At 42.1% G+C, this 27,347-nt stretch overlaps 1 protein-coding gene across 2 annotated transcripts in view; it reads left to right on the forward strand.

Moving 5' to 3' along the window:
- The window catches only part of si:dkeyp-97a10.3 (uncharacterized), a 47,841-nt gene that overhangs the window by 10,281 nt on the left and 10,213 nt on the right, over positions 1-27,347 (forward strand). Inside the window, exons 3-5 of one of the 2 annotated variants that reach the window (XM_060900326.1) lie at positions 13,176-13,520; positions 19,008-19,229; positions 23,959-24,243. In XM_060900326.1, the coding sequence (XP_060756309.1) occupies positions 13,176-13,520; positions 19,008-19,229; positions 23,959-24,243 (852 nt within the window). Of the gene's footprint in view, positions 1-13,175; positions 13,521-18,962; positions 19,230-23,958; positions 24,244-27,347 lie in introns of both variants that reach the window. The other variant, XM_060900325.1, reaches the window with a different exon arrangement.

Genomic DNA, 27,347 nt, shown 5'->3' on the forward strand with positions numbered 1-27,347 from the left:
CAAAAGGCCATTGGGCCAGATGGTATTTCTGCCTTACTCCTTAAAACATTTGCCAGTGAGTTAGCTCCAGCTTGGAGCCCTTTATTTCAACTATGGGCGGCACGGTGGTGTAGTGGTTAGCACGGTCACCTCACAACAAGAAGGTTCCGGGTTTGAACCCAGCGGCCGGCGAGTTTGCAAGGCAAGTTTATTTATATAGCACATTTCATACACAGTGGCAGTTCAATGTGCTTTACAGAAGTAAAAGCAGAACAGTGAACAATAGAAAATAAAATTACATAAAATAATTGGGGAAGAAAAATAATAAGAATTAAACAATAGTAGAAATAAAATAATAAAATGAAATAAAAGTTCAAAAAAGGAATCCGCCTCGAGATTAATTATTATTATGGGTTTAACTCATAAAGCGCGCTCTTCCCGTGGCTCTTCCACGAGGATCACCAAAAATCGTCCCGCAGACAAAATCTACGAGGATCCAAATAAAATCGTCCCGCAGACAAAATCTACGAGGATCCAAATAAAATCGTCCCGCAGACAAAATCTACGAGGATCACCAAAAATCGTCCCGCAGACAAAATCTACGAGGATCCAAATAAAATCGTCCCGCAGACAAAATCTACGAGGATCACCAAAAATCGTCCCGCAGACAAAATCTACAAGGATCACATAAAGCGCGCTCTTCCCGTGGCTCTTCCATGAGGATCACCAAAAATCGTCCCGCAGACACAATCTACGAGGATCACCAAATAAAATCGTCCCGCAGACAAAATCTACGAGGATCACAGTAACAAAGAATTAAAGTAAAAGTAAAATCATTAAAATCCAAGATTAAAAAGAAATTAAAATAAAGTAAAGTCATTAAAATCAAAATTAAAAGAAGAGCAATTCCAGCGTTATGGATGTGACATTTGGACTCAAAATGGCAACAACTGACCTAGTTAATTTTTATTCCTTCCCAGTATTTTAAAATTTGTTGTATATTTTTAAGACCTCTCATATTGGAGAAGTCATGGGAAAAAAAGAATTCCCATAGTACATTTAGAACTCTAGAAAATGCCAAAAAAGACGTGTTATGGATGTGACGGAAAAAATACCCCATTTCCAGGGTGACTACACATATTCACCAAACTCTGTGAAATTGCAAACATAATATCCAAATGCAGGCATGCATTTAATAAAGGAGTCTTAGCTGAAAATAAAAAAAGCCTTTGTTTAAAATATTTTCTATTTCAAGCAGAATCTAGGAAGAAAAAATCAGCGTTATGGATGTGACATAATTCCGTTATGGATGTGACGCATCTGAAATAGACATGGCATATGTTTAGAAAATCAGCAATTTAACCACCATAACCCTTTGAAAAACTCTCTAAATATCAGCTAAAACTATCAAAGTTCTTAAATAATATTTAGGATGGCTATTGTTTTGCTGTTTTGTGGATTTTAGCATACATTTCTGTGGCTTGTGGCAATAATATAGAATTGTACATGATCAAAGTTGATTTTAGCTTGGGTTTTACATTATAAGAAAGAAAGACTGACAGTGACATATTAGGTTGGTTACAAATTGGTTCAACTTATTCACATCTGTAAAATACAGGCCTAGGTGATATCTCTGGGAGTGGTTTTGATGTATTACATGTTGCTTTATTTTTGCATGGTGAGGTTGACATTTACATGGAATTGCCCAGAAATTATGTGAAAGGAAATTAATTACTTAGGTAAAAATTAATCAAGTGAAAGCATCTGAAAACAGCTTTGTCTTGAGCCTGGATTTAAAACTAACAGCAGTAGGAGCATTTTTGATATCATCTGGAAGTTGGTTCCAAAGCTTAGCAGCATAGCAACTAAAGGCTGCTTCACCACACTTCGTTTTGACAGCTGGTATTACTAGCAAGTTTTTCTCCTGTGATCTTAGAGACCTAGTTGGTGCATATAATTGAAACATATCCAATAGGTAGCTTTGCATGTTCTCCCCGTGTCTGCATGGGTTTCCTCCGGGTGCTCCAGTTTCCCCCACAGTCCAAAGATATGCAGTTAGGTTGACGTGAGGTGCCCTTGAGCAAGGTACTGAACCCCTGGCTGCCCACTGCTCTGGATGTGTGCGTGTGTTCGCTGCTTCAGATGGGTTAAATGCAGAGGATGAATTTCACTGTGCTTGAAGTGTGCATGTGACAAAGAGTTCTTCTTCTTCAACTTTCTGTTGATGCGCAGTATTCCTAAAGATTGGAAGAGAGCCATTATTATTCCTGTACCCAAGAAACCTTGCCCAAAGGATAACAATGATTTTAGACCTGTTGCCCTAACGTCCATAGTAATGAAGGCTTTTGGGCGTATAATAGTAGGAAACCTAAAACAAGAGGTGCAGCATCTCTTGGATCCTTATCAGTTTGCCTACCAGAATAGCAGAGGCACTGATGATGCTTTAAACACCACAACACATTTGATCTTAAAACATCTTGAAAGCTCCCAAGGCCTATGCTAGACTGCCGTTCATGGATTTTAGTTCTGCTTTCAATACGATTTTACCCCAGATTCTCTTCAGGAAGCTGGAGTAGATGGAGGTGAACCCCTATTTAATCAAGTGGTATAGGCAGCAACAAGTGAAAGTTAATTCCACCCTGTCTCACTCACAGGAACTAGATATTGGGGCTCCTCAGGGGTGCGTAAGTTCTCCCATCCTCTTTACATTATATACAAATGACTGTAAGAGTCAACACATCATCATTAAGTTTTCAGATGATACAGGTTTACTGAGCCTTCTGTCAGCACAGGCAGACCCTAGGGGGTATCACATAGAGGTCCAGGATATAGTGCTGTGGTGTGAGGACCACAACCTCATTTTGAATGTGGATACAATGAAAGAGATGGTCTTTGACCCCAGGGGTGTAAGGGATTATAGTCCAGTGCTTATTAATGGACAGGGAGTCCAACATCAACTCATGTGGAGTCTGTTTGCTCAAAGATCTGTCAAAGGCTGCACTTTTTACGGAGACTCCGGGTCCATGGTGTTGATAAAAGCATCATGCTTTTGTTTTATAGAGTAACTATTGAATCTGTCATCTGCTACGGCATCACAACATGGTTTGGAAGCTTGACTGTAAAAGTCAGAACACAGCTCCCGACTCTTGTCAAGAGGGCAGGGAAAATAATGGGCATAGAGCTCTCATGCTCTTTACAAGAAATTTTTGAGGAGGCAGGGCCTCAAGATTGCTACTGACCCAACCCATGTTTTAAATAATGAGTTTGAGCTGATGCCCTCTGGTAGGAGGTATAGGCTGCCAACATGCAAGCTAAACAGATACAAATTTTCATTAGTACCTACGTCCATGGGCGGCACGGTGGTGTAGTGGTTAGCGCTGTCGCCTCACAGCAAGAAGGTCCGGGTTCGAGCCCCGTGGCCGGCGAGGGCCTTTCTGTGCGGAGTTTGCATGTTGTCCGCGTGGGTTTCCTCCGGGTGCTCCGGTTTCCCCCACAGTCCAAAGACATGCAGGTTAGGTTAACTGGTGACTCTAAATTGACCGTAGGTGTGAATGTGAGTGGTTGTCTGTGTCTATGTGTCAGCCCTGTGATGACCTGGCGACTTGTCCAGGGTGTACCCCGCCTTTCGCCCGTAGTCAGCTGGGATAGGCTCCAGCTTGCCTGCGACCCTGTAGAACAGGATAAAGCGGCTACAGATAATGAGATGAGATGAAAGACCTACCTACACTACCGTTCAAAAGTTTGGGGTCACTTTGAAATTTCCTTATGAAAGAAAAGCACTGTTCTTTTCAATGAAGATCACTTTAAACTAATCAGAAATCCACTCTATACATTGCTAATGTGGTAAATGACTATTCTAGCTGCAAATGTCTGGTTTTTGGTGCAATATCTCCATAGGTGTATAGAGGCCCATTTCCAGCAACTCTCACTCCAGTGTTCTAATGGTACAATGTGTTTGCTCATTGCCTCAGAAGGCTAATGGATGATTAGAAAACCCTTGTACAATCATGTTAGCACAGCTGAAAACAGTTGAGCTCTTTAGAGAAGCTATAAAACTGACCTTCCTTTGAGCAGATTGAGGTGGGGTTTACATTAGACCGTATCAGCGGATCATCAGATTAATGTTTTTAAAAACGATTAGCGTGCACACAGCAACGCCATTACATGAATACGCTAATCACATGACTAATTCGGCACGTAAGTTGAAACGTGTCAGTGCGGCTCATCGCTTCCTCCTCAGCGGCTGCGCTCCAAATCACTCCGCCCTGAACAGCGAGTGCCCTCTGGAGGGTGCGCACTCCGGCCCTGCGCAGCTCACAGAGCGCGCGAGTGAAGCGCACGAGCAGTGATTCGGGACTGAGCCGCTGTGTGTGTGATTCCAGTGCATATCGGGCAGCATGCGCAAGTCACTTACCACTTGCAAGTGGAAGGATGGCAAGCCTAAAGACAATCATAACTACACAATGGGCAGTATTTGCAGTATTTTCATACTTTTATACTCTTTAATGAAAGGTGATACAAGGCGGAAGTCCGCGCCATTTTTCAGCAGTCACGTCACATGACCAACGCCAGCGAATCAGGAAGGTGGATGTCACAGTGACGTTGTCCAATGACGACACCAGCTAGAGCTCAGCACAGCGTATCTGCGTATCCTCAATGTTTACACAGCACCGGAGCTGACACGATCTGGATTGAATACGTGGACCCTGGCGGATTCCCGTTTCCCGGCGTTTCCAGGCGTTTTAATGTAAACGGACAGTGCATCCGCAAAGAAAACGAGACAGATACGGTCTAATGTAAACTTGGCCTGAGTTTCTGGAGCATCACATTTGTGGGGTCGATTAAATGCTCAAAATGGCCAGAAAAATGTCTCGACTATATTTTCTATTCATTTTACAACTTATGGTGGTAAATAAAAGTGTGACTTTTCATGGAAAACACAAAATTGTCTGGGTGACCCCAAACTTTTGAACGGTAGTGTACTGTACAGTACGTCCATCAAATTAATTAATAAGAGATGACAGGAGTAGTTGCAAGGTTTGAAGTAAGGTAATGGTGCAATCGGCTAATCTCTGTGTAGGAATATGATGACGTATGTTCCTGATAGAGGGCTGTGCAATTTTAGGGCAGTGGTGTAGTAATTGTGTATTTATTATAGGATGCGTTTTTGTGGCGTGTGTGTTTTGGGGGGCGGCTGTGCGAAGACTGCCATTAGGCAGTAAGTAGGACTGTATGTTCGATGATGTTTTTTGTTGGCGTCTTTTTTGACGTGTATGCTATGTGTGACGCCAGTGCTCTTGTATACTCAAGACATAACTTAAACCCTGAATTGTTTGGATGCTTTGGATAAAAACATCAGCCAAATAAGGTAAAATGAGTGTAAACTCTCGGCAGCATCGTTATACTAACAAGATTTAACAGCTTTCACAAAAAAAAAAAAAGAAGCAGAAAAGCACAATGTTATAAGAGTCCAGTTTAAATCTGGCTTGTTTGAATTGTACTGCAGTAGTTCGTCAGTTTTTTGAGTGAACGGTACAGTTCCAAACACGTATCGAATTTCTATCTTGGCCCAAACACCTTAGTAAGATATTTTATGTTGTTTTTCCCCCCTTTAATTTGTCACCTATCTGTCACATTTTGTACAATAAAAAAAAAACCGCACCAATACGACTTTGGTTGAACGTTAGACGTAGTTAAAAGATACCGAAAGCTCTTAGTTAGCTTTGTGTGTGTTTAAGACAGCAATATAAAATGTGCTTAACTAGTTAGACTGCATTTATTTGCTGGGCAAAACCTATTTAAAGCAGAACAGAGATTGTTTTCATCCATGCCATTCATTTCTGAAGTCAGTATCGCGTCTGTTGGAGAACTTGAAATTTTATGTCATTACACTATCGTTAAAGCATTGCTTTTGTACAACAGACCACTGCATGTAGCCGTTTCTCAGTGTTAAAAATCAACATACGCGATGGTCAAAAGTATGTGGACACCTGACCATTATACCCATATGTGGCTTTGCAGCAAACCTAGAAGCACTCAGTTGTACAAGATGCCTGTCTTTGTACGCTCCGGGTAGCGCCCCTGTGCGCAAAGCAGTCTCATCTCATCATCTCTAGCCGCTTTATCCTTCTACAGGGTCGCAGGCAAGCTGGAGCCTATCCCAGCTGACTACGGGCGAAAGGCGGGGTACACCCTGGACAAGTCGCCAGGTCATCACAGGGCTGACACATAGACACAGACAACCATTCACACTCACACCTACGGTCAATTTAGAGTCACCAGTTAACCTAACCTGCATGTCTTTGGACTGTGGGGGAAACCGGAGCACCCGGAGGAAACCCACGCGGACACGGGGAGAACATGCAAACTCCGCACAGAAAGGCCCTCGCCGGCCCCGGGGCTCGAACCCAGGACCTTCTTGCTGTGAGGCGACAGCGCTAACCACTACACCACCGTGCCACCCCTGCACAAAGCAGTATCCATGACAATATGATTTGTCAAGGCTGTAGTGAAGCACTTAAGTGGCCTCCGGAGCCCTGATCTTATCCTTATGGAAACACTTTTGGGATGTATTGAAATGCCGACTGTGTGCCAGGCCTCCTTGCTCGAGTTCACTAATGCCCTTGTGATCGACTGGGCAAATCCCCACAGCTACGCTCCAAAATCTGAAAAGCCTTCCCAGAAGAGTCGAGGTGATTTATAACAGTAAAGGGGGATTAAATCTGGAATGAAATGTTCAAAAATTCTATCTAGTATATTGTGATACATACAGGACACTTTTTCGATGAAATAAAAACATGTGTTCTATTCCTTTCTATATAGAATAGTTAGGGTTTTTTTTTTCTCTTTTTTATCAGACATCTAATTTTTGGGTTTGTTTACCTGACATGTTTCGACGTACAACTTCCGTCTTCCTCAGAGTGTCACCGGATGTTAATTGGTGACGCATCTTTTATCAGCTGCTGTTTCTGAAGGTGTGGCCTTCCTGTCTGGTTTGACAGGTCGGTCACGCCTTATACTGTCTGTTCGTCCCCTGCAAGATGTCACTCCAGGTATGGGAGAGCATGTATGCTCCCTTCTGTATCTTCTGTATGCACAGAAGATAACAAACATCAGCGCTGGATCAGGGAGGCCATAGAGAAGCCACAGCAATAATTACAGATCCACAGGACAAAGAACAGGAGGAACAACATATACAGCACGCACTGAAGGCATGTCAATATCCACAATGGGCAATATCCAAAGGGGTGGAACAGGTTAAGAACAACAAAACACAGAAGAAAGAGAAAAAACAAACTAACAAACAAGAACACAGGGGAGTAGTTACATTACCATACATCAGGGGAATAACTGAACGCATTCAAAGAGTAATGAGGAAACGCAACATTAACACACCTGTCAAACCACACACAACACTCCGTCAGATCCTGGTTCACCCCAAAGACAGAATACATCCGGACAACAGATGCAACACCATATATGAGATTCCATGTAAATTATGCAATAAAACATACATTGGGGAGACAGGAAGGAGTTTCAACACAAGAAAACATGAACATAAGAAAGAGTGCGAAAAGGAGACAGCTATAAGACAAACCCGAACAATAAAAGAAAAGGCACAACAGGAAAATTATATGTCAGCTATAACAGATCACTGTAAAAGGGAAAATCACATTATGGACTGGGGGAATGCCAGAGTCATCCGCACAGAAGATAACAAACATCAGCGCTGGATCAGGGAGGCCATAGAGATCCGTAAGCGAAGCCCGAGGACCATCAACCGGGATGAGGGAGCATTCATGCTCTCCCATACCTGGAGTGACATCTTGCAGGGGACGAACAGACAGTATAAGGCGTGACCGACCTGTCAAACCAGACAGGAAGGCCACGCCTTCAGAAACAGCAGCTGATAAAAGATGCGTCACCAATTAACATCCGGTGACACTCTGAGGAAGACGGAAGTTGTACGTCGAAACATGTCAGGTAAACAAACCCAAAAATTAGATGTCTGATAAAAAAGAGAAAAAAAAAAACTAGCTATATTTAATATAAGACATAATGAACGTAATCGAAAGATATATAGAATAGTCTTTATTGTCCCAAAGGGATATTTGTTTTCACATCAGACAAGTCAATGTTATCAGGTTCAGCATTAATCAGATCTTTGTGACTCACATCTCATAAACAAGTACATACATACTGTACATAAACACCATTTACATATACACCTCCACATACTTCCACATACATATACACATATACTCCTAGCTCCTACATACACCCCCATACTTTCACCAACCCTCCCCATTTACCCAGCTATGCCACCATACATACATTCATTGCCCCACATACAACACATACAGTTGAAACCGTATATTTACATACACTTTAGGAAAAGACACAATCTTTTTTTTTTTCTCATAGTCAGACATGAAATCAGACACTCACTTTAACTTTTTCATGTCTGTCTGAATATTTAAAATTATTTCAATGTACTTAATGCCAAATTAATCAGAGAAGGAGTTTTTTATTCAATATTTTAATTGCTTTTATCAAATCAGAAGTTTACATACACTTCATCAGTACTTGGTACAATTGCCCTTAAACTGTCTGACTTGGGTCAAACGTTTTGGATAACCTTCAACAAGCTTTGCACAATACTTGACAGGAATTTTGGCCCATTCCTCTTGACAGAACTGGTATAACTGGGCCATATTTTTTGGCTGCTTTGCATGCACATGTCGTTTCAGCTCTGCCCACAAATGCTCAATAGGGTTGAGGTCGGGGCTTTGTGATGGCCACTCCAAAACATTGACTTTGTTGTCATCAAGCCATTTTTTGACCAGTTTGGCGGTGTGCTTCGGGTCATTGTCCATTTGGAAGACCTATTTGCGGCCAAGCTTTAACTTCCTGGCAGATGCTTTCAGGTGTTGGTTCAGTATCTCCACATACTGTTCCTTCTTCATTACTCCATTGATTTTGTGAAGTGCACCAGTACCTCCTGCAGCAAAACAACCCCACAACATGATGCTGCCTCCGCCATGTTTCACTGTTGGTATGGTGTTGTTAGGATTGTAAGCGTCTCCTTTTTTTCTCCAAACATATCGTTGTTGATTATGGCCAAACAGCTCAATTTTAGTTTCATCCGACCACAAGACATGTCTCCAAAAATTGAGATCCTTTCCCCTGTGTTCATTTGCAAACTGTAATCTGGCCTGTTTATGTTTGTGTTGGAGTAATGGCTTTCTCCTGGCAGAGTGGCCTTTCAGCCCATGTTGGTGCAGAACTCGTTTCACCGTGGACAGTGACACACTCTTACCAGCTTCAGCCATCATCTTCACGAGGTCCTTTGCATTCATTCTTGGGTTCTTACGCACAGCACTGACCAGAACCCGCTCATCTCTGGGACTCAGAATCCGTCTCCTTCCTGTGCGGTATGATGGCTCGACATTCCCACATTGTTTATACTTTCGTATAATGGTTTGACCTGAAGACCGTGGCACCTTCAGGCTTCTTGAAATTTCCCCCAAAGATGAGCCAGACTTGTGCAAGTTAACCATTCTTAGTCTGAAATCTTGATCAATTTCTTTAGATTTACCCATGTTGTGTACAAGGAAGCACTGTGTTTGAGGTGTTCCTTAAAATACAATCACAGGTGTGTGTCTCAAATTAATTCAAATGTTGCCAATTAACCTATCAGAAGCTTCCAAAGACATGACATCATCATCTGGGCGTTCCTACATTGTTTAAAGGCACACAAACTGCAGTGTATGTAAACTTCTGATTTGATAAAAGCAATTAAAATATTGAATAAAAAACTCCTTCTGTGATTAATTTGGCATTAAGTACATTGAAATAATTTTAAATATTCAGACAGACATGAAAAAGTTAAAGTGAGTGTCTGATTTCATGTCTGACTATGAGAAAAAAAAAAAGATTGTGTCTTTTCCTAAAGTGTATGTAAATATACGGTTTCAACTGTATCTTCACTCATACTCCACCTCCACATTCCCTAATGTCACCATATTCAAGCATTTTTTTTATACCAAGTATTTTCCCTTCCAGCCCCCTGAGCATATAGCCCCACACTCAGCACCCCCACCCTCCCTCCCTCCACAGTTCAACTCCCTTCCTTTTCCGCATGAGGGGTGTATATTTGTCACAAAACTTTGTTTAATGCAGTGATCGCTGAGGAAACAAAACTTTTCTTGAAATGTGCTTTTTTCCAGTCCAGGGCTCTATATCTGTGGCCAGATGGAAGAAGGATGAAGAACCGGTTCAGAGGGTGGTCAGGGCTGCTTGCTATTGTGCAGGCTAGACGTGTGATGGCTGTGTCATTTGCTTCAGTGAGGCTGGGGGTTGGGAGATGTATTATCTTGGATGCTAAATTGGAGATTTTAATAAGCTTGTTCTTGCTGGTGACAGTTAATATATTAAAGAAACAGGGGGAGCAATAGAGTAGAAGGGGTTGGATGATGCTCTTGTATAGTAGCAGAAGAAGATGGGGGGCAACAGACAGTGATTTTAGTTTGCGTATGATATACAGTCTCTGGTGTGCACGTTTCTGTGTGATGGTAACATGTTCATTGAAGTTTAATTTGTCAATTGTGAGACCAAGGTATTTGAAAGTACTGACCTGTTCGAATAGTTGACCGTGAATGGAAATATGAGTAAATCCAGAGGGTGGTGTTGATGCATAGATGACCAGTTCTTTTGTTTTGTCGACGTTGAGTTGGAGGTAGGGCGGCACGGTGGTGTAGTGGTTAGCGCTGTCGCCTCACAGCAAGAAGGTCCGGGTTCGAGCCCCGTGGCCGGCGAGGGCCTTTCTGTGCGGAGTTTGCATGTTGTCCACGTGGGTTTCCTCTGGGTGCTCCGGTTTCCCCCACAGTCCAAAGACATGCAGGTTAGGTTAATTGGTGACTCTAAATTGACCGTAGGTGTGAATGGTTGTCTGTGTCTATGTGTCAGCCCTGTGATGACCTGGCGACTTGTCCAGGGTGTACCCCGCCTTTCGCCCATAGTCAGCTGGGATAGGCTCCAGCTTGCCTGCGACCCTGTAGAAGGATAAAGTGGCTAGAGATAATGAGATGAGATGAGTTGGAGGTAATTGTCAGAGCACCACTGTGCAAAGTCTGTGATGGACTGGTGGTAAGCTGTGATGGAGTTATTTTCTGACTAATCTGACAATGGCTGTGTCATCTGCATATTTATAGTAAGTGGTGTTGGGTATTGAGTTTTGGCAGTCATTTGTGTAAAGTGTGAACAGAAATGGACTGAGAACGCAACCTTGTGGAGCACCCGTGTTGGTAATAATGGTAGATGATGTTGTTGTCCCAATTTTCACTGTCTGTGGCCTGTTGCTGAGAAAGTTGTAAATCCAATGGATAAGGGGAGGGATGATGTTCAGATGCTGTAATTTCTTGATTAGTTGATGGCGTATTGAATGCGGAACTGAAGTCAACAAACAGAACTGAGGCAAAATTATGAGGAGTCTGAAGGTGATGAAGGAGAGAGTGGAGAAGGCATGCCACTGCATCCTCTGTCCCCCTTTTTGGCCTGTATGCAAATTGATATGGATCCAGTTGTATGCTAACGGTTGGTAAGATGAGGTGCAATATGATTTTTTCCATGCATTTCATAACTATTGATGTCAATGCAACTGGGCGGAAGTGGTTGGGTTCTGAGGGACGTGGTTTCTTGGGAACAGGTATAATGGTTGAAGTTTTCCAAAGAGTGGGTATTATTGCTGTCCTGTAGGATTCTAGCAGGTTTCATTCATTTGGTTCGATAGCATGCAATATTATTAGCATATCGCTTAGCCTACGTGTATTACGTCACTCTACCCAATGGAGAATGAGCGTTGAATATGGTTTACGATATTGTATGGTTGTCAAGACAACATGGCGTCACAGACGTAAAACTTCCACACTGTAACAGTTTGTAAACCAACATGGCCGCCAGGTTTGCTTTGTTAAACACGGAACATTTTGAAAGAGAAAGACGCCTTGAACACCTGAAATGAATGTGTATAAATAATATTGGCTGGCTTTTATTCATGTTCTATCAGATATATTCCATTCAGCTACTCCTCTTCGACTCGTTCAATATCATGCTAGCTGAATGGAATAGATCTGATATACCACTCAACACCAGCCAATATTATTAGCTCATCTGGCTGACAGGTCATGAGTTTATGCCATCATGTGTTGTCCGTCGTCCACATTTCACGAAAATCGCTTCTTCTCCATCAGTTCTTCATCGATTTTTGTTCTTTTTGGCAGGAAGGTAGATCTGCCTGGGGTGCATATAGCTTCTACCCAAGTTTGCATAATTGTAATTAATAATTGCGATATGGAGTAATTAAGCCCTAACGAGCAGTTTCCACACACACATCGCTTTTTCTCCCTCAGTTCTTCACCAATTTTGATTCTTTCTGGCGTGAAGGTAGGGGTACCCAGGGTGCATATAACTTCTACCCAGATTTAATTTCTCACGGGGCAGGAGTGAGTTACGCCGTCATTGACGGTCTCGTTTAAATAGTCTCTAAGACCGAGACGATAAAATTCTAGCATTTCGGACCCAACCTTGCACAGGGTCATAAGGGCAAAGAAAGACGTCTGTTTGTTCGGGTGAAGTGAGAGCAAAATCTAATTTAGAATAGATAAATTTGTGATGAAATACAGTAGGCGGCACGGTGGTGTAGTGGTTAGCGCTGTCGCCTCACAGCAAGAAGGTCCGGGTTCGAGCCCCGTGGCCGGCAAGGGCCTTTCTGTGCGGAGCTTGCATGTTCTCCGTGTCTGCGTGGGTTTCCTCCGGGTGCTCCGGTTTCCCCCACAGTCCAAAGACATGCAGGTTAGGTTAACTGGTGACTCTAAATTGACCGTAGGTGTGAATGTGAGTGTGAATGGTTGTCTGTGTCTATGTGTCAGCCCTGTGATGACCTGGCGACTTGTCCAGGGTGTACCCCGCCTTTCGCCTGTAGTCAGCTGGGATAGGCTCCAGCTTGCCTGCGACCCTGTAGGACAGGATAAAGAGGCTAGAGATAATGAGATGAGATGAAATACAGTACTGTGGATATTAAAACGATGAATAATAACAGCAGGTGCTAGTAATTTATCCAATATTTAAAGTAAATCGATATTAAAATGTGTATCAAATTGAAGATATTTTTCTTCTAAATCACTCTTTTTCCTCAGCACTTCCTCTGACATCATGTCAGGACCTGGTGCCCATTCAGTTCCAGAGCTCCCCTGTGCAAGTGGCGACAGGAAAAAATGCTGTGTTTACAGTGCAGACCATCTCCAATATCTTCTCCATCACGTGGCTCGCTCCCAGAGGAGACACTCTGGGCCAGTGGATCAACAACCAGGCTGTGATTAATCCGATCGCCCAGTACCTTGACAGAGTTAGCATCAGTGCCACCCAGCTCACGATCCGCAGCAGCCAACTCAGCGATGCTGGAAACTACACGGTCACTGTAACACCGTTCGCTACCACTGGACTGGCCACCAACTCGCTCTCTGTCGCTTTGCTGGTTTACGGTAAGGAAATGCTATAAATATGAGCTAATACTAAAATATGATATAATAAAATGTGTTCAGTTTCTTTAGAGCTGAAGAGTTACAAAAAGAAATAAGGTGTTAAAATGAAACAAAATGGGGGGCGTCGTGGCTCAGGTGACTAAGGCGCCATACCATAAATCCGGGGACCCGGGTTTGATTCCGACCTGAGGTCATTTCCCGATCCCTCCCCGTCTCTCTCTCCCGATCATTTCCTGTCCTGTCTCTACACTGTCCTATCCAATAAAGGTGAAAAAGCCCCCAAAAAAATCTTAAAAAAAAAAATGAAACAAAATGATTTTTTAAAAATTATTTATTTATTTTTAATTTTTAAATTTTTTTATTATCCCCCGCTGGCTGAAAGGCCCGAAGGGGGATTATGTTGTGGCGATGTCCGTCCGTCCTGGGAAGGGTGCTCACTTTCTGAAATCAACTCCTCTCACAATTTTTGGAGGAATTTCACGAAACTTGACAGGATTCTTTCTTGTATATCGGTAATATAGCCTAGTAAACTAGACCCACCCGCCTAGCAGCCAAAAATATTTTTTGCCTAGCGAGTGGGTCTAGCCTCGCACCATATAAACAAAAACACCCCGGGCATCAAATCGTGCCCGCCAATCACAACGCAAGGTTTTTGTTTGGATTCTTTGGGCGGGCTTTTGTAGGAGTGACGACAAAGCTGCACTACGCTGGAGAAAGCGCAGCAGGAAAGATGGCTACGGCTAGTGAACAGCGTGCGTTTGACTCCGCTTTGGAATCAGTTTTAGAAGAATTAGACTTGGAGTTTTCGTTGAAACATGAGCAGGAAGAGGCTCTCCGCTCATTCCTTTTCAAGAAGGACGTTTTCGCTGTTTTGCTGACCGGCTATGGCAAAAGTCTGATCTACCAGCTGGCTCCGCTCGTAGCCAAAAGGATGGGCTAGTTTGTGCAGTACGAAGAATTAATAAACAGCTTTGAAACATTACTTTTTGATTGTTTCTTATTTTCCCGTTATTTTAAATTTAAGGGAAATTATTTCACCAAACACCACTAAATAAAAACTCTCAAACAGTTTAAGCAAACCCTTGAAAAACACTTGGAAAAAAATGTGTATGTGGTACAGACTCCAAACTTGTGGTCATTATCTCCAAACTTCTTAATATCTAGAACCTGTTTATTAATTAATACGCATTTTGAAAAATTACTTATTTCAAGGCCTCCCCCACTGCTTTCTGTCGCTCTGACTACGTCACAGTCACTGTTGCGCTGATTGGTCAGAGCGTTGGTCTATACGCACAGAGACAGTTTGAAAGACAGCGGTTTGTTCCTCCCACCCACTTCGGAAATGTCTACGGATCGAGGCCAGACTAAATATTCACATTTAGTCTGGCTTGCCAGGCTATCGGTAATACGCTTATTTCATCTCATTTCATCTCATTATCTCTAGCTGCTTTATCCTGTTCTACAGGGTCGCAGGCAAGCTGGAGCCTATCCCAGCTGACTATGGGTGAAAGGCGGGGTACGCCCTGGACAAGTCGCCAGGTCATCACAGGGCTGACACATAGACACACAACCATTCACACTCACATTCACACCTACGGTCAATTTAGAGTCACCAGTTAACCTAACCTGCATGTCTTTGGACTGTGGGGGAAACCGGAGCACCCGGAGGAAACCCACGCGGACACGGGGAGAACATGCAAACTCCGCACAGAAAGGCCCTCGCCGGCCACGGGGCTCGAACCCGGACCTTCTTGCTGTGAGGCGACAGCGCTAACCACTACACCACCGTGCCGACACGCTTATTTCAATTTTGTTCAATTCAGTCGCATTTTACCAGAGATATGGCCTAGTTGCCAGCGGGGGATATTGTGCTCTCAGAGCACTCGTGTGTGTTTTTTTTTTTTTTAACTGTCTTTTTAAGTTTTATTACCTCCCATCTGGAGGGAAACCATCAAAACAACTTTTGAAGTTTGGTTAATATTACACACACCGCTAATCATTACACCGTTAGTAACGAAATGTTACAGTCCAGTGTCGGCTGGTGGTCTTTGAAATAGTGGAGGCTCAGTTTTAGGTCTACATGATAAAATTGTTCAATTATTTGCCAGTTTGTTGTTGTTTATATCTGTATTGTCCTGTGTTCTACTCTGACTCTGCCAAGTAAACTTAAAGGAGGACTGAAGTCATTTTTAAACTTGCTTTCTTTCTTAATTAACGTGTTCTTCAATTACGTTTTCGGTTTTAGTAACCTTATATCGTGACTCGTATTGGCAACTAATTGCAATTAAATATTATACTTATCGGCCTATTCGGTTTTTAGCCGTGTTGAATTTAGTTCGTTTGGTCCACGGCAGGCGTCGCTTATCCACACGATCTTCACGAGACTTGTGCGAGACTTCGAAACGTCAAGTGTCAGCCAGGTGTCAGTGCCGCCATTTTGAAAACTGTTTTCCAAACGAAATATTGCGCAAAAATGAGTTTAAATGACGATTACTGCCGACTTTTTTTCAAACTTTCCCGATTGCTATCAAAACAAACACAACTTCCGGCTTGATTACATCAGCGTTCGAAAGAGGGCGTGCGCGTCTTCTGATAACGTTGGCAGATGTTGGTCACTTTGATTTCCGCTGTACGTTTTACTTCCGTCCTACGATGTCTTGCGCAGGTCTCAACGAATCTCGTTTACGCCCATTGCTTTGACATATGGACTGATATATTACATATATTTCAAACACTCATAACTTGCTATAGCAGCGACAAAATAGCGATCAAAAATACATTCCGATATTTAATAAAATAAGAGAAATAGAATTTTGATCATAAAAAAATTTTGCCTTCAGTTCTCCTGTAAACATGCACATGAACTTCAGTGTTCATTACTTTTCTCATGCCTTTTGTATGCCCTGTCAAAGTTGGCCGAATCTCCAAAACCCGGTTTTGAACAAATAATCCATTCCTGGGATAGTCTCATGAAGAGACGAGACCAACAGGAGATTCTCTTGGTCAAAGCGCTCCCAGTTAACCAGTTTACTTTGTCATACCAAGACAGCTGAAATGACCGATTGTGTGTCCCTGACTTTTGAATTAAATCCATCTTGGGCATCAGTCTGACCTGTTGTTTAATTTTGAGCCTTTCCTTTTAAGGAAGAGCATCAGAATCAGGTCAACAACATGAGCAATATTTGCCAGTTTGCAGAGCTAGACTTCCTCTCCATTGCCTTGCTTAAAATAAACAGCCTTTACTGAATTGAAACGAAAGCAAGTCACAAACTCCTATATTTACAACTTTATTTACAGGGTATACAAATGGAAACAGGAACTGTATACTCATCGGAAAAGAGCGAGAATGAGCAGCAGCTCGTCTCACCACTTCACATGACTGACTGAGCTTGAATCCCTCTAATGGGATGTATCATTTTAAAACACTGTCAGTCAAAAGAGATTTAAGAGTTCCTCCAAGCCCCGCGTCCGGTCCCGCCTTACTGTCTCCATAGACCCCTAGTGAACCCAGGCGTCGGGAAATTATGTTTTAAAAGCATATTGTCCAGTAAACGTCTAGCTTTGCTGCACTAAGATCAAAGCATATCCTGTTGTGGCATTCAACTACAGAGATGCTGAGAATCAGTGCGTTTTTGATGGGTTGTGTTTCCATGGGGGGGATCACGTTATCAGGTTTTGACAACCAGCGAGAAATGACTGCTGAATGAACCAGCCGTAAAGCTGAGCACTTTCTAGCACAAAATATCAATTTGGAGTAAGAGAGTTAAGTAGTGTAAATACATATTTTCACTACTTAATTCTTCTCCGTGCTCTCACGGAAGGCAGTCGCATTTCTCTGCTCTCCTCTCCTTTTTTTTTTTTTCCTGCTTGTGCTCTTTGTTTCGTCTCGTCTCGTCTGCCTATACTTTTTTTTTTTGAGAGACTCTCTCCGCATTGAATTTCTAAACTAAAAAAAGCATGGATTTGATAAACTGGTCTCCTAACGAAATTGACACAGTTTCTGGGTTCGGGGGAACCCACCTGTCCTGCCGGAACGTCTGTGGAGGACATTGGAGATATCTACCTATTCGGAACCATGATTACAGGACTTTTGCTGATTGGATTAGGCATTGCCCTGGTATATCGAGGAAATCAGACAACGGTGACAGCTGTTCAAAGCCCCACAAAGCTGCCCAATATGATTGAGCGGTGGGCAAAGCTGTCGGCACTCAGACTGTGGCAGAACTTGAACCACAACATGGTTGTCATCTGGGAGACGCTTTCGGCTTTGCAAGGAATAAGTATTTAGGAGACCAAATGGAATTCAATTGAACAGAAATGGACAGATATGGATGAGTGGTGTGGACGTATAAAGACTGCGTCTGTTCGAAAGACCAAACAGTCTCTATCTTATCGACATTCGGTTCCCTGAACAGCACCGGCCTCGATCAAGGCCATTGCTGGGACAACATTTCCCCCAGGTCGTCACTGCTGGGAGACACTCTCGCATTCTTTGCATTCCTTCCCCAATTTTCCGCGGTCGCCGTTTTTCACCCCCAGTGTGACAAGTGGGTGCGTGACCAGCGCTGTTTGCATGGCTGCAGGAGCGGATGGCTGCTTACTTGCGCTGGGTTACCTCTACCTCCTCCCCCCTTTCCCCCCTCAAGTCCCATGTTTTAAAGTGTACTTGTGTTATTGTGTGCTTGTGCGGAGGTTTTTAAATGCTCCCACACTGTACTCCTGATAGGAGCATAGTGGGGGGGTGTTCTTTTTTTCCTCATCTTTCCTCATGTTACTACTGTGTTTCTTTTTCTTTTATCCCTGTCTTCCTGTCCTGTTCCCCCTCTGTAAGGACAGGTTGTTGGTCAGTTTCACTGGTAACAGTGACAATAAAGGGTTCATTCATTCATTCATTCATTCATATTTAATGGATTAACTTTTTCATAATATTTTACAGGAAGCTGGGCTTCCCTTTTAGTCTTCGAGAAGTCACCTTTGTCACAGTCACATGTCTGTAGTTTATCCGAACTCAACAGGAAGCCTTTATGTTTTAAGACTGATGTGAGGCATGCTTTGTGTAAGGACTACAGGAAATCATGAGTGTGCAAAACAATAGCTGGGTGGAACGAGTGTTTAATTTAGATAAGATTTTATCGTAGTTACTACGCAAATGCTTAAGTTAAAACAACTCATAATGACACAGATGGAGAATAGGAAGATGATATTGTATTAAAATATTTTCATGTCGTAGACAATAAACTTTGATTTCACGAGGCTTTTTCTGGGAACAGCGTGAATGAGTAATGTCTTTTTATTTTAACTGTTAGGTGCGGTTAATGAATAACAGTTGCCGCTGCACCTCAGGTTTGCTCTGATAGTTCAAGATAGAGAGTGTAAAATACGATGAAGGGAAAAAAAACGTTAATAATAATCCGAATGATCTTTCCCGATGTTCCTGTGAAGTTGCGGTGGGTCCAGTGAGTCTGTTCGTACCCTCTGTGACTATAGAAGGTGGCAACGCGACCTTAACCTGCAGCTGGACTTCAGGCACCAACACCAGCGTCACGTGGGGTAAAGATAGCACCAATCTTCCCTCAGACTCTCGCTTCTTCATCGATGCTGGGTCTCTGAATATCAACCCGGTGAACAGGAACGATGCCGGAGAATACAGCTGCACCGTCAGCAACCCCATCAGCAGCCAGACTGCCACAGCAAGCCTCACTGTTTACTGTGAGTCCGACATGGATCTTTGTATAAGGATACTCAAGACAAAATGGGATATGACCAAAGTAAAGAATTAAGGTGGGCTGTGATACGTGTGTTCCTAGAACAGCATGTCCCGAGGTATATTTTCCCCCTTATACCGCAGCAATTTGGATTTTTTTTTTAATTAAAAGTGATCACATTGTACATTCTAAAATGTACAACACAATTTTCATGAGGTTTCCTAAAACAAAGTTGGGCATCCCAGCGAATTTGCTGTGACTATAGAAACGGTAACGTATTAATATAAACCAAATGGCTGAACTATTGTCAGAGCTGCTGATAATTAACAGTTATTCACCGAAGGCGAGACAAAGTCGAGGTTGTTATTCACCGAGCCTGAGGCAGATAATTGTTTTCGTATTTTTCACATATCCCACAATCCGCTGCGCGGCTGGGAACGTCCGGTGGCCAGGCCCAGGCTGCTGATCACGGTACAAAAACCAATATTGGGTGATATAATCACTTTCGATGTTCAAATATCGGATGTTCAAATATTATTACAGGTTTACCTGGTCTTTCAAGATTAATACTGCTCGAAATGATTGCACATTTACAATTTGTCATCAATGTCTTGCAAAAGTATTTATCCCCCTTGGTGTTTGTCCTGTTTTGTCGCGTTACAAGCTGGAATTAAAATGGATTTTTGGAGGGTTAGCACCATTTGATTTACACAACATGTCTACAACTTTAAAGGTGCAGATTTTTTTAAAATTGTGACATGAACAATAAGACCAAGAAACAGAAATCTGGAGTGTGCATAGGTATTCACCCCCCAAAATCAATACTTTGTAGAGCCACCTTTTGCTGCAATTACAGCCACTGGGATTTTTGCCCATTCCTCAAGACAAAACTGCTCCAACTCCTTCAAGTTAGATGGGTTGTGTTGGTGTACAGCAATCTTCAAGTTATGCCACAGATTCTCAATTGGGTTGAGGTCTGGGCTTTGATTAGGCCATTCCAAGACATTTAAATGTTTCCCTTTAAGCCACTCTGGACAGTGTAGCTTTAGCAGTCTGTTTTGGGTCATTGTCCTGCTGGAACGTGAACCTTCATCCCAGTCTCAAACCTCCAGAAATGCCCTGTATTTAGTGCCATCCATCTTTCCTTCAGTCCTTACCAGCTTTCCTGTCCCTGCAGATGAAAAGTATCCCCACAGCATGATGCTGCCACCACCATGCTTCACTGTAGGAATGGTGTTCGAAGGGTTTACGCCACACATGGCATTTCCCATGATGGCCAAAAAGTTAAATTTTAGTCTCATTTGACCAGAGAATCTTCTTCCATGTGTTTGGCGAGTCTGCCACATGCTGTTGGGCAAACTCCAAACATGTTTTCTTAAGCAATGACTATTTTCTGGCCACTCTTCCTTAAAGCCTCGCTCTGTGGAGTGTACGGCTTAAAGTGGTTCTATGGACAGATACTCCCATCTCTGCTGTGGACCTTTGCAGCTCCTTCAGTGTTATCGTTGGTGTCTTTGTTGCATCTCTGATTAATGCCCTCCTTGCCCGGTCTGTTTTGGTGGGCGACCTTCTCTTGTCAGGTTTGTAGTGGTGCCATATTCTTTCCATTTTGCTATAATGGGTTTAATGGTGTTCTGTGGTATATTCAAAGTTTGGGATATGTTTTATAACCCAACCCTGATCTATACTTCTCCACAACTTTGTCTCTGACCTGTTTGGAGGCTCCTTGGTTCTCATGTTTGCTTAGTAGTGTAGCAGAGTCAGGGTCCTTCCAGAACAGGTTGATTTATACAGACATCATGTGACCCTTTGATTGCAGACAGGTGGATCTTAATCAACTAATTATGTGACTTATGAAGTGAATTGATTGGACCAGCTCTTATTAAGGGGGTGAATACTTAAGCACACTCCAGATTTCTGTTTTTTTTTCATCTTATTGTTTGTGTCACAATAAAACTTTAAAGTGGTAGGCATGTTGTGTAAATCAAATGGTGCTAATCCTCCAAAAATGCAACAAAACAGGACAAACACCAAGGGGGATGAATACTTTTGCAAGACACTGTAAATGTACACTTAATGTCGTTGGCCAGAGTTATAGTGCTGAGTCGTTGGAGCATGTATTTTGTGTTAAAACTGCAGAGAGTGAAAATGAAAGGACGATAATATAAGTAAAATACAAGACAAAAACTACCATGGAATTAGTAACTTGACATATAAAAGCAATCTGATAACATCACATTTCAGCTTGCATCCGATATTTGAACATCGAAACTGATTATATCGCCCAGTACTGGTGTTTGTACCGTGATCAGCAGCCTGTGCCTGGCCGCCGGAAGTTCCCAACCGCGCAGTGGACTGTGGGATGTGTGTAAAGCCTAGGTCACAACCGGACGTACGATTTTTTGGCCGTGTGATTTTTGGCATTTCCCAAATCGCTGCGTTTTTTTTTTTTTTTCGTGGAGAAAGACGCACGTTGGCCGTAAGTTTGTCTTGCAACCTGAAAAAAACGTAAGCGCCCGTAGAGTTTGTTTGACATGACAAAGAACCTCTGCGGCCGGTCTGCGGCTCGAAAATCAGCACGTCACACACGTGCCCTCCGTGCGTTTCTTGCGTTTTTTGCACGTAGACCGGCCGTAGGAGCACGTACAGCCGGTTGTGACCGAGGCTTCAGGGGCGAATAAATACACAGGTGATTTTATTTAAAAAAATTGTATTAAAAAATTGATTTCAAACTTCAGAAGCGTCATGCAAATGTAATAATGGCACAGCACAGACTTGTCACTTATCTACGCCGAGTCACATAAAATACTTTGTTTTGAAATTGATAAAATAAATCACAAACCTTTGAATAGTTTTAGACCAAACTTTGTAGCATCTTTAGTGCTTTTAGGAACAGCATTTTCTTTCATCATGTGTAATTCTTCCTCACTCACAGTGACGATGCGATTGCCCGCCATTTTGCCAAGTCACTCGAGGTGATGGATCGAGAGATTTAGACTATTTAACAGTTATTCCACGAAATCGAGTCGTACATGAGCTGATAGCCGAAGGTGTGTGTAGCATTGTGTTGTCTATAAGCCATGTATGATGAGATCTAATGGAATAATTGTTTTATTCTATCCACATTCACTGGATTTTGAGAAACTGAGCTTTTTTTTTTTTTGCAAATTCGTTAAATAAAAACTTTATACAAAACGTCTGACAAAATCATTTCCACATAGAATGTAAACAAACCGGCGAATTTGTGAAAAATTCGATTATAATAATAATAATTCTTGAAAAATAAAAAAAAAGATACTTTCCATATTTTGTTTTTGATTTTTTTTAGGGTTTTGTTTTCGAGTCGAGTTTTTATTTCGTCCTCGGTTGGTTCAGCAACACGCTCTGCCATTTTGTTTTTCTCTGCTCATGGTATATGAGCTGATAGATATGGAATCAATTTTGTGCCAAAATGTTCATACAATACTTTTGAAATATCAAACAAAAACGACAAATCAAAATACAAAAAAAGGAAAAAAAAGCCAATTTTTTTAGACTGGCAAACAAATTATTCGTGTAATCGTGCAAAATATCAGTCTATTACTCTTCAGAAACCTTTTATTTTTGTTCTGCGTCTTTCTCATCTTGTTTGATGTAATTTATTTTGGTTGCGATTCCAGCTTTCTCGTTTGCGCTCCCTGACTTTTTTGCTTGCAGTTTTGGCACAAACTTGACGTGTGGGCGGGCTGTCCAGGAATGCATTCCCATTGGCTAACTTGTGTTTGACTGACAGCTACGCTCAGCCATTCCCTACTCGGATTCTGGCGGACTGTTTGATGAGTGACCGATCCATTGACGGTAAACGAGGATGGAGTGGACTTCAGTGGCGACTATGATATTGAATTAATTCAACAAAGTGTAAATTCAATATCATAGTCGCCACTGAAGTCCACTCGATCCTTGTTTACCGTCAATGGATCGGTCACTCGTCAAACAGTCCGCCAGAATCCGAGTAGGGAATGGCTGAGCGTAGCTGTCAGTCAAACACAAGTTAGCCAATGGTAATGCATTCCTGGACAGCCCACCCACACGTGAAGTTTGTGCCAAAACTGCAAGCAAAAAGTCAGGGAGCGCAAACGAGAAAGCTGGAATCGCAACCAAAATAAATTACGTCAAACAAAACTGAGAAAGACGCGGAACAAAAATAAAAGGTTTCTGAAGAGTAATAGACTGATATTTTGCACGATTACACGAATAATTTGTTTGCCAGTCTAAAAAAATTGACTTCTTTTTTTTGTATCTTGATTTGTCGTTTTTGTTTGATATTTCAAAAGTATTGTATGAACATTTTGGCACAAAATTGATTCCATAGATAGACCAGTAGTAGAGTAGCCAATCGGAGTGCATGACTGATCATATCCGGTGAATGTGGATAGAATAATGTTATTTATAATGCTTTTTTGAAAACGCTCATCATAAACTGTATTAGTTTCACGGAGACTAGTTCTGATTGAAGGCAGCTGACTGAAAAATTTCTTCTGAACTTGACTTTATTAAAAACTTTTGTATTGTTAAAGTTGAACTCGGCTTTCAGAGTACGTTTTTAAAGGAGAGGTTTTTTTTTTTTTAAAGCAAACCTGTATTTTTATCACAAAAATACATATGCTTTAAATATATAGATATGATATTTTTATCATATTGCACACCTTTAGTGATGTTAATAATTAATGTGTATAATGTTGTATCTGCTTTAGATGGTCCGGACACCCCTGAGGTGAAGAGCTCGTCCTCTAACTGTGTTGGTGGTGGAGACGCCACCATTGGCCAGACAGTCCAGCTCACCTGTACGTCTGTCTCTCTGCCCCCTGCTCTCTTATCATGGCAGTTCAAAGGTGTGCCCCTGACAACCAGCCAGGCAAACGGTGGCACGCTGAATTTGCAGATTTTTTCCAACAATCAGAGTGGCCAGTACACATGCTCAGCACGTAACAGCATCACAACCAAAACGTCGCAGCAGCAGACAACCCTCAATGTTGTGGGTGAGTTTTGGCACTGGATCTTCTAGTGATGCTCATGCTGTTTTATTTATTTATTTGTATTACACGACTTTATTTAAAGCTGTACTGCCTTTCAGATTTTTCAAGTCTAGGCCATAAAAAGAATTTTCCCCGACATCTATTTATTTTTGCTTAGTGGACTGAAAGCTACTGAATTCGAATCACAGACTTCCAATTTTATGAGATTTTTAAAACAGAACAATTAATGAATTTCAGGCCACGTGGCCCTAAATTCTCCGCTATTTTTTCCTGCTTCACCATGACCCAATACAAGATACTACATTCATGCATCACATGGTGGCCTTTCATCGTTCACACAAGGCATTGTGGGATACAAATTTGAAACAGGAGAGAAAAATGGAGGATGTGAGTGTGCGAATGAAACGTGAAAGACCGACGACAGTAACGGAAAGCGAGACGAAAAGACGTTATGTTTTATATACAGTGCCTTGAAAAAGTATTCATACCCCTTGAACTTTTTCACATTTTTCCACCTTACAACCACGAACTTTAAAAGTTTTTTTATTGAGATTTTATGTGATAGACCAACACAGAGTAGCACATAATTGTGAAGTGAAACGAAAATGATAAATGGTCTTCAAAATTTTAAATAAAAATCTGAAAAATGTGATGTGCATTAGTATTCAGCCCCCTGTACTCTGATACCTCTAAATACAATCCAGTGCAATCAACTGCCTTCAGAACTCATCTAATTAGTTAATAGAGTCCTACTGTGTGTAATTTATTCTCAGCATAAATACACTTCTTCTGTGAAGGCCTCAGTGGTTTGTTAGAGAACACTGAAGAACAAACAGCATCATGAAGACCAAAGAACTCACCAGACAGGTCAGGGATAAAGTTCTGGAGAAGTTTAAAGCAGGGTTAGGTTATAAAAAAAATATCCCAAGCTCTGAACATCTCAAGAAGCACTGTTCAATCCATCATTCAAAAATGGAAAAAGTATGGCACAACTGCAAACCTACCAAGACTTGGCCATCCACCTAAACTGACAGAGCGAGCAAGGAGAGCACTGGTCAGAGAAGCAGCCAAGAGGCCCATGATCACTCTGGAGGAGCTGCAGAAATCCACAGCTCAGGTGGGAGAATCTGTGCACAGGACAACTATAAGTCGTACACTCCACAAATCTGGCCTTTTTGGAAGAACGGCAAGAAGAAAGCCATTGTTGAAAGACAGGCATAAGAAGTCCCGTTTGCAGTTTGCCAGAAGCCATGTAGGGGACACAGCAAACATGTGGAAGAAGGTGCTTTGGTCAGATGAGACCAAAGTTGAACTTTTTGGCCTAAATGCAAAGCGCTATGTGTGGCGGAAAACTAACACTGCTCATCACCCTGCCTACACACACCATCCCCACTGTGAAACATGGTGGTGGCAGCATCATGCTATGGGGATGCTTTTCTTCAGCAGGGACAGGGAAGCTGGTCAGAGTTGATGGGAAGATGGATGGAGCTAAATACAGGGCAATCCTGGAAGAAAACCTGTTGGAGGCTGCAAAAGACTTGAGACTGGGAAGGAGATTCACCTTCCAGCAAGACAATGACCCTAAACATACAGCCAGAGCTACAATGGAATGGTTTAGGTCAAAGAATATTCATGTGTTAGAATGGCCCAGTCAAAGTCCAGATCTAAATCCCATTGAGCATCTGTGGCAAGACTTGAAAATTGCTGTTCACAGACGCTCTCCATCCAATCTGGCTGAGCTTGAGCTATTTTGCAAAGAAGAATGGGCAAAAATTTCAGTGTCTAGATGTGCAAAGCTGGTAGAGACATACCACAAAAGACTTGCAGCTGTAATTGCAGCAAAAGGTGGCACTACAAAGTATTGACGCAGGGGGGCTGAATACTAATGCATATCACATTGTTCAGATTTTTATTTGTTTAAAATTTTGAAGACCATTTATCATTTTCGTTTCACTTCACAATTATGTGCTACTCTGTGTTGGTCTATCACATAAAATCTCAATAAAAAAACTTTTAAGTTCGTGGCTGTAAGGTGGAAAAATGTGAAAAAGTTCAAGGGGTATGAATACTTTTTCAAGGCACTGTATGAAGGAAAGGAAACGCAGGACCAAACTAATAAATATCGGCGGTCAGCGAGCACCTCGGTGTGATCAGCTGTTCGTTTAGCGACAGAATGATGGAACTGTCAGTGCACGCTCAAAGGTAAACCTGCGCATGCGCACACACAGACGGACTTCCTCTGTCTGCTCGACTGCGCGAAGCGAGCGATTTCATGCACATTATTTGCTTTAATCCCCTCAAATTAAATAACTTCCCAGCCACAGAATGGCCTGATATTTTGCGAGATATTCCAGAAATAAACATGTATCACAATGACCACATTTCAGAGGGAACTAAATTTCACCGATTTTATGAAATCGAAAGGCAGTCGAGCTTTAATACTCGGTTCTGATTGGTCAATTACAGTATTCTACAGTCTGTTATTTCTGAATAGCAGACCGCTGCTACGAACACTGGTCTGATCATAGACTCTGTCGGGCCACACCCAGTCATATCAGTCCAAAGAAAGAAGTCTGGTAATTTCAGTTGCTTTAATAATCAAATTTACAACGTCTGCTCATTTGTGACCCCATGTGGCAAAAAAGCGTTACTCCATCAGAAACGTTTTATAAATATAAGTTTTAATGTTCATTTTAACATGAGCAATGATGCTAAGTAGACTAATCTTTAGAAGGCTGAAGAGATCACTTTCCTATGGATGCAGTCACAGCTGTAGATTTTAACGTTTTTTTTTTGTTTGTTTTAGCGGAAGCAATAAAATCGCTTTTAATCTCAATATTTTTTGTCAAATTATTGATTTCTTTAGTAAGTAGCTGTGAAATATAAGCAGGTAAATTTATAGATTCGCTCTGGAGTCGTGGTTTATTTCGCTGTACATTATCCCATACTTATTTTTCCTTAAATGCTTGACTGGAGAAGCACAGTAAGTGAGTTTATTTTTTTCGCGGTCCGGTTTCCATCAAATCCTGCGCTCTGATTGGCTGGCGAGTGGGTCCGTATCCTACGATATGGACATCTGGTAACTCGCTCGTTCACAACAACAACAA

The sequence above is a fragment of the Neoarius graeffei genome, chromosome 19, assembly GCF_027579695.1.
Source record: "Neoarius graeffei isolate fNeoGra1 chromosome 19, fNeoGra1.pri, whole genome shotgun sequence".
Classification (NCBI taxonomy): Eukaryota; Metazoa; Chordata; class Actinopteri; order Siluriformes; family Ariidae; genus Neoarius; species Neoarius graeffei.